Genomic DNA, 8,592 nt, shown 5'->3' with positions numbered 1-8,592 from the left:
GAGTGACCACAAACATTTTGATGAGATCGCCTCAGTCTTATGTCTTCCTAGCCACACTTTTGTGTTAGGTATTCATGCACGCTTGTGCAACTCCTTTGGAAACATTTGACATCATTAGCTCAAATGTGGAGTCCATTCTCTTACACCAACCTTCGCCCCAACACACACACACACACACACACTTCTTATATGAATTTGGAGAAGGCTTATCTCATTTTTGGGATAATCACTAGGTTGGACATGGATGTTGGTGCACTTATTTTGCAATACATATCCTATATTGGTGATGCTGCGAATGTAAACTTGGGCTTTCTTGCCATTATCACGACACTTTGCAGGGAGAAGGACCTTGTTTCTGACGCTCATGTGTTGTTATCTCTCACTCCTCCCCTAGATAGGAAATTCTTCCACAAAAACTGTACAACTAGGACAGTTGATGCTCCTACACTTGCACGCCAGCCACACCGTTCCCATACTATTTTTGATGATTTTGAGTAGACTTTCCAGGCCACCATGGCCAATCGCCAGATAGGATGATATGTGGTCTACTCACAATGCAGTTCATCGTGGCCAGGTGTCCCTCATGGACAACATGCATTAACTGTCTTTGGGTATTCTAGACTTTCTTGACAATGTTATCATGAAAGGTACCCAATTTGAAGCGCGTATTCCTTGGCTTGAGGGCAGGCTTGCATCTCAATTGGGGGTGATGTGCCTGATGATGGTGAGGAGGAGGAGGAGAAGGAAGAGTAAGAGCAAGAGTAGGAAGAGCAACAACAAAAGCCTGATCCACTATGGAGTCAACAATAGAAAGAGCAGTAAGAGCCTGTTTGGAGTTGTTGACCATGATGGCCATATTTGATGGATGTTATCTGTTGTTTTAGTTTGTTTAGTTGGTTTTGTGGTTTGAGTTGAGTTCGTTTGACATATTTTAGTACTGTTATATTGTGTAGTTTCATTATGTCGTAAAAAAGAGCATTGTGATCTTGTTTCATATGGTTTTGCATGAGTGTGGATTATTTTCCTACAAATCTGATTGAGTAAGATATTTGGATATGGTTGCAATTTGATTCATTCCTTATTTTGTGCTTGAACATGAGCCAATGATTGGATGTCTGAGTGTTGAGAATGTGTTAAATTAGAGAGCATGAGAGGAAAGATGTTATTACTATAAAGTTGATTTTTGCATGATTCTTTGAATGCAATCACACACACTTGGTTTGGGATGAAAAAGGAAATTGTTTGTTGTTATGAAGTGAAGCTACTTGGCCAAATAACTAACCTTTGTGCATAATGTGAAATATTATCTTACCTTACACCATGGAAGAGAACAAGTTCTATGTTGTGAACATGGATATGAGTTGAGATTAAGTTTTGGGGAAAGATGTGATTGAGAAATGAGCAGTAAGTTGCTTAACAATCTTAAATTATGATGATTAAAAATGTTCAACATTCTCAATGGAAAAAAAAAGAAAAGGAAAATTAATAAAAAGGGTGTATGGAATGAAATTGTGATGTTGAGCTATGAAAAGAATATGATGGATTGTATTTTTTGTATATGGGGAGTGAGGATGTTCATGAATGTTTTATGCATATAATTGTTCTCCTCTTTAAAGGTGAATTGATTCCATGAAAAATCATGATTCTTCTAGCCAAGCCAAGTTTCAACCTTAAAAAGACCTTTTGATCTGAGCAAAGTGTGTGAAGTGTGTGAAAGAGATGATGTGCAAAAATTAATGAAATAGTTTTATAACATGCTTTTTGTGAGGTATATTGTTAAACACCTTTGAGAGGAAACACTAACTATTGTTTAGATTTGAATATTCTTTTCACTGGTTGTCATGTGTCATGCTAGTTCAGGATTTAAGTTGATGAAAGCACCATGCCATATATTTTTTACTGTTGGAAATGTAGAGGAATTTTCTTTAATTTGTGCAAAGTTGTTATGTTGGAAGATCACATGTTTTGCTTATCAGTTTAGGTCAATATTTTTGTGTGTTTGTATATATTGATTTTTCATGAGGACATAAAAAAAATTCAAGTTTGGGGGAGTTGATAAGCTTGATAAATACTTGGTATTTAAGCTTATTAACCTCTCTTATTTGCCTTTATTTCATTTGTTTAGTGTTTGTTTCTTAGGAAGTTCATTAGTGTTATGTGTTTTGTTTAGTTAGGAGTATTTTTATTTTCTTGGGTCATTGTATAAGTAATTAATTGCATAGGAAAATGGAAGACTACAAAGCTGTCTGTTAAGATCATCCTGCCCAGCCAGAGCTCCACGACTCGCCCAGCGAGACATAACAGTTGCACTTGAGTTAACGAACTGCTTGCTCAACAAGAGATCATGCTCGCCCAATGAGCATATAGTTTTTGGTTGGTTAAGTGTCGAGAATGAAACGAAATGAGTTATTTTGTTAGTGTGGAAATGAAGAGAAACTCGAAAACTTCGGTCAAGGGCAGTTTTGGGACAAAACTATAGTAAATTCATCCATCTACTTATGCGAATTCATCAAATTTGTATGTTTTAGATGATTAAGAGTAGTTAATCTCCCTTTTCATTAGGATTGGATGTAATGAATTCATACTCTATGTAACTTTTCTTGTGCAATATAATATTCTTCGTATTCAATTGTTCTATTTTGATTATTAATGTGCATGATAGGAATATCATGTTATTTGTTGTTACCGAATCATTGGAAAATGAATTGGAACTAGATATGGATAGAATACCCAAGAGTCATGTTCTAGGGATAGACACGATCTCTTGGTTATTCTAGAAATGTGATCTTAATGCAAATTATATGTTAAAATGGCTAAGGAATTAGAGTTTTAACATTTGATTTAGAACTTGCTTCTAAGGAATTAGAGTAAGTATGCTTTTAACATGATTGTGAGTACGTAGAGATATATATTATGTAGTGTTACATTAATTTGATTCATGAAATCCAATCCTAATGAAGCTTTTTACCGAATGACATCTTAACTCTTATAATTTTGCATGCTTTTATTTTAGATTGAACTAAAAATGCTTTTCACAATTTCTAAAATTAGTAAACAATCATAAGTAGATTAACAAACAAAAATCCCTTGGGAAAATGACACTTGGACTACCAATTTACTACTTGAAATGAATTGGTACACTTTCCAATAAGTTAACACATTATTGTATCTATCCGTGTTTAAGATGCCAACAAATGTAAGAAATGAAATAAAAAGAGTGCAACGAGAATCCTTACGGGGTTGGGGACATAGTTGTAGGAAGATTGCATGGATAAAATGAGATAACATATGCAAATCAAAAGAGCAAGGTGGTTTAGGAGTTAGAGATATAAATATGTTCAATATAGCCTTATTAGGATAATGGAAGTGGAGATTGGAAAAAAAAATTATGGTCTTTGGAAAGATATTCTAAAATCAAAGTATGGGTCTTAGAAAAGCCTATACAATAATATTGAAAATAAATATGAATCTTGGTGGTGAAGAGATTTGAGAAAAGTATGTGGAAAAGGTAAAAATGAAAATTGGTTTGATAATAATATCTCTTGGAGTAAGGGAAAAGGAAATAAAATTTTGTTATGGAAATATGATTGGATAGGTGAGGGTTCACTACTAGAAAAGTTTTCAAGAATGTATGCCAATTCTCTTAATAATAAGGCTACCTTAAGGGAGATTAGTTTCTGGGATAGTGACTCTTGGGAATGGAAACTACAATGGCGTAGACAATGGTTTGAATGGGAGAAATCTCAGGTAAATAAATTATCATCTGAGTTGAGCGAATGTACTTTAGATAAGAACAACGAAGATGAATGGGTTTGGAAGAATAGTGACACTAATGAATACATAGTGAAATCAGCGTACAGCATTATTAGAAACATAAATATGGATGAAGATGCAAACTTATATGGTCAACTGTGGAAAATTAAAGCCTTACCAGCTACATTACATTTCGCATGTAGAGTAATGATAAATAAAGTTGCAACGCGTGATAATTTAATAAAAAGACGAGTGAATGTGATAAGGAATGTTTGTGTTATGTGTAGGAGTGATGAAGAAACAATACTGATAATGTTAATTTTTACCATTATCTAAGTTACCTTTTATTAACAAAATCAACTCTTATGTAGCTTTTAACCTACTTAATTCTCAATTTTACCTTGCTTTTGTAAATAAATACATTTTGGGTTACGTTGATATAATTTTACTACTAATCCCCATTTTTGTGTCTTTTTGTAGATGGGAAGCTTTGTTCCAAAAACCAAAACAAGTGAGTGATCATGAGTAGCAAGAAGAAGTCCAAAAAAACATCAAAATATGGAAGAAACAACCACTACCGGGCGACACAAGGTGTACCATCCATAAATCAATAAATAATGTATTATTTTATTTATAAGTATTTTAGTATGCATCTATAATATATATATATATATATATATATATATATATTCTTATTACTATTATTATTTATACAGTTGTCCCAAATACATCCTAAGAGAGCATTCTTGGGAAAGCTTTCTTTTTTTTTCCTTCAATAAGTTGTTTTTTTTTTTTATGAAAAGTTAGCTGGATGTTTGCACTTTAGATGGAATTTAGTAAACATGTTTTTTATTTATTTTCCTGAAAATTATGCTGTTTTTTTATGAATATACTTGAAGGAATCAATATGAAAGAATTAATATCCAACTAATAAAAAATATGAAATTTTGTAGCTTATGATTATTTTCATTTAGATTTCTCTCATTTCAGATTCGTACATACAATTTTTCTTATGTAAAAGCTGATATATATTTTTTGTTGCACTCAAACAAAATTAATTATGTTAGAATCACTTTTCAGCAAACTTATCCAAACAAAATCTGATTGTTATTATAATCGAATATTGAAATAATCTAATTTTGGCAGTTGTCTCAACATGCTCCAAACTTATATTCAAAGTATAGAGTTTTATTAAAATGATCTGATAAGTTAATGTATTTTATGTGGTAATTGTTCCTCAATTTGGTCTTTATAGAACATTTTATGGCTCTTTGAAATTGTTGTCTTTAATTTCATTATCTTTAGGGAATGTTATTCTGAAGTCTGTGCAAGACTTATTTATTACCAAGTTTATGAATGTCATATCCAATTGATATACTAAATTTGATTTCTTCCTTATTTGTTTCAAGTTCTGATAGATTTATTAAAGTCAAGTAAGCATGGAAAGAATAACATTAAATGCATGTCTATCTGAAGGTGAAATATCAAGAATGAATATTTAGTTAGTAACGTAACTGGCATAGTGTGGGAGAGAATTTAGTTCAAATAAAACTAATACTAATCATTGCTTAAAGTAGTATAAATAAAAGGTGGGGGAATGTAGGGGAAGAGAAGAAAAAAAATAGAAAAGAAGAGTCATGTGTGTGAGAAGAAAGAGAGAAGAAAGAAAGAGGGAAAATTTTTTATATATCATCAAAGTCTCCATACAATCTTGGTATAATTCTCACAATAACTAAGGTAAGGGGAGAAGACATCTATCATTTTTTTTTATCTCTATAAGTAAGGTGTCCCTAACCTCATTCTAATTTATATTTAGTTCTCGTTCCTATTTATTTATTGATATTCATCTCCAGTTATGCACTATTCTTATTTACTCAATTTATATTTATTCTCATTTACTTATTTATATTTATCTCGAGTTACGTACTGGTCCTTTTTATTTATTTATATTTATTTTAATTATCCATTGATCCTATCTATTTATTTATTTATATAATTATATGGTTTAATATTGAAATAAAATTTATGATAAATAAAAATTTGATTATTGTAGATGGAGGTATGACCTTGGGGATTTAAACGAGTTAGTATTACTCAAGATGAGATGTTCTTGAGTTACTTTGTTGGCCATGAGCTCATTTATCCTAACTAGTCACTACAAAATTAATCAATATCTTTATAAAGTATAATAAAATCCAATTTTATGGACTTGGGGGAATTTTCATTTCGTTTTATCTTATTAGTATATACTGTATTTTTTTATGTGATATTTGTCTCACTTCCCTATTTTATGATTGTGAGTGAAAAAAAAAATTTATAAGCTTCTCATAGATGGCCGCTCCAAACATGCTTGATCCCTTCTTCGCCGACATTGTGGCGGTTTTTCCAGGGAATGCATGGCAAACCAAGCTAGTGAATAATTTTGTAACATTTCAGGGAACGAGAAACTTTACCATTACTTTTCTCTCTGCTCCAAACGCGCCGATTGTTATCGAATGACAAATCGGAGTTACCTTCTATTTAACCCCCAATAGTCCAAGTGAACCCTATCCATAACATTTTCCCTCCATCTGTTTGAAAATGTAAATAAATAACACTTCTTCCTCTTTTAGAATGGGAAATATAAGATATACTAAACGATGTAGATATAAGATGCATACAATATTGTAAATATAATATATATATATATATATATGTATATATATATATATATATATATATATATATATATATATATATATATATATATATATATATATGTGTGTGTGTGTGTGTGTGTGTGAATATTTTAAATATAATTATATATCATTGTATAATTTTGCCTCTAAATTTTTATAAGTATATTGTAGAAAATAATAAGAATAAATAAACAAATAGAATATTTTTTATCGTCACATTAGATGGTATCAGAGCAACGTTTCATGCGAGAATTGTGAAATGTGCTCATTTTTTTTTACTAACTCATACAATTCCATATGTAAAAAATTAGAAGGAACAATGAATTAACTGAAGCAATGCAAGCTATCCATGACATGGCTGCTGCTCTAATGATGAATCAAAGACCTGAAGGAAACCCTGAATCACAAGGTTTAGCTGAATTTAGGAGAAACAAACCCCCACAATTTTTTAGAGGATATGATCCAGAAAAAGCTGAAGTATGGATTAAGGAGATGGAAAAAATATTTCGAGTTATGAACTGTGCTGACAACCAAAAGGTGAATTATGTTGTGTTTATGTTAATAGGAGAAGATGAATATTGGTGGGATGGTACCAGGAGATTACTTAAAGGAGGAAGAATAATTATTACCTGGGATGTATTTAGAACAAAGTTTTTAGAAAAATATTTCCCTAATGATGTGAGGAAAGCAAAAGAAATAGAGTTTATGCAGTTGAAGCAAGGAAGTATGTTAGTAGGGGAATATGCTTCCAAGTTTGAAAAATTAGGAAAATACTCTACTTTCTTTTATCACCCAGAGGAAAGGATAAAGTGTATAAAATTTGAAAATGGACTTATGGATGAATTGAGAAAAGCAGTAGGAATAGTAGAAATTGCTGATTTTCCTACGCTTATTCACAAGTGTAGATTTTTGGAAGATTTTGAGACCAACCAAAATATCAAACCAAAGTATTTTGGACCTCGGGCAAATAAAAATAAACGCAATAAGGGAAAACTTTACAATCGCCCACAATGGGGGACCCAATCTAACCAATTTTCATAAGGAAATTCTAGTAGACCTATATATGATCATATCAGATGCTTTAAATGCGGACAAGGTCATCATGCTAATGATTGTCACCTTAAGGGACCAATCTGTTTCAAGTGTGGGAAACCTGGTCACCTATTCTCTGAGTGTAGACAACAAAAGCCACATTTTAATCTAACTGCAACCAAGACAAGACCTACCACAACAGGAAGAGTGTACACCATGACTGGAGCTGAAGCTGCTGAAAACCATGATCTAATTCAAGGTATGTGTTTTGTAAAGGAAAAACTTTAAATGTACTGTATGACTCATGTGCAACTCACTCATTCATTTCCAATTATTGTGTTCAACATCTTAATATGTCGACCTCTTTTTTAAAAACTAGTTTGGTTGTTTCAACTCCCATAAATGACTCGGTAATTACCAATAAAGTTTGTTTAGACTGTGCACTGTTCATTGAGAATAGAAAATTCCTTGTAAATTTAATATGTCTACCTTTATCTCAATTAGATGTAATCTTAGGTATGGACTGGTTATCTTCCAATCAAGTCCTTTTGAATTGCGTTGAGAAGTCAGTAATATTTCCAAACTCTGAGGATCTTTTAAAATCACCTACCAATTCAAAAAGTGATCCTTTAAGGAATGAAATTCAAGGATACTTATTATTATCTTCTATGGAAATAAAAGAGGAAGTTGAGTTGAAAAATATAGCAGTTGTTCAAAATTTTCCTGAAGTCTTTCCCAATGATATTCCTGGTTTACCACCCAACAGAGAAATTGAATTTTCAATAAATTTGATGCTTGGAACTGGATCAATATTTATAACACCATATAGGATGTCACCCTCTGAATTAGCAGAATTGAAGAAATAATTGGAAGAGTTACTTGAAAAACAATTCATTTGTCCTAGTGTGTCACCTTGGGGAGCCCCAATTTTACTAGTTAAGAAGAAAGATGGAAGTTTTAGGTTGTGTGTAGATTACCGTTAATTAAATAAATTTACTATAAAGAATAAATACCCTCTTCCTAAAATAGATGACTTGATGGACCAATTACGAGGAGCCTATTTATTTTCTAAGATAGATTTAAGGTCAGGATTTCATCAAATTAGAGTAAAAGCAGAAGACATACAAAA

General features: G+C 31.8%; 1 protein-coding gene across 1 annotated transcript; it reads left to right on the top strand.

Annotated features, from left to right (window-relative positions):
* The first annotated feature begins 6,767 nt into the window (after positions 1–6,767).
* On the top strand, positions 6,768–7,472 carry LOC114173594. Its single transcript, XM_028058082.1, has one exon. The coding sequence runs from the start codon at positions 6,768–6,770 to the stop codon at positions 7,470–7,472; it is 705 nt and encodes a 234-aa protein (XP_027913883.1).
* The last annotated feature ends 1,120 nt before the right edge of the window (positions 7,473–8,592 follow it).

Source organism: Vigna unguiculata, chromosome 2 (assembly GCF_004118075.2).
Source record: "Vigna unguiculata cultivar IT97K-499-35 chromosome 2, ASM411807v1, whole genome shotgun sequence".
Lineage (NCBI taxonomy): Eukaryota > Viridiplantae > Streptophyta > Magnoliopsida > Fabales > Fabaceae > Vigna > Vigna unguiculata.
This window is presented reverse-complemented; position numbering and strand designations above follow the sequence as displayed.

What these genes read in the sequence shown, in the direction of transcription:
- LOC114173594 (XM_028058082.1), top strand. Translation starts at nt 6,768, where the DNA reads ATGCAAGCTATCCATGACATGGCTGCTGCTCTAATGATGAATCAAAGA.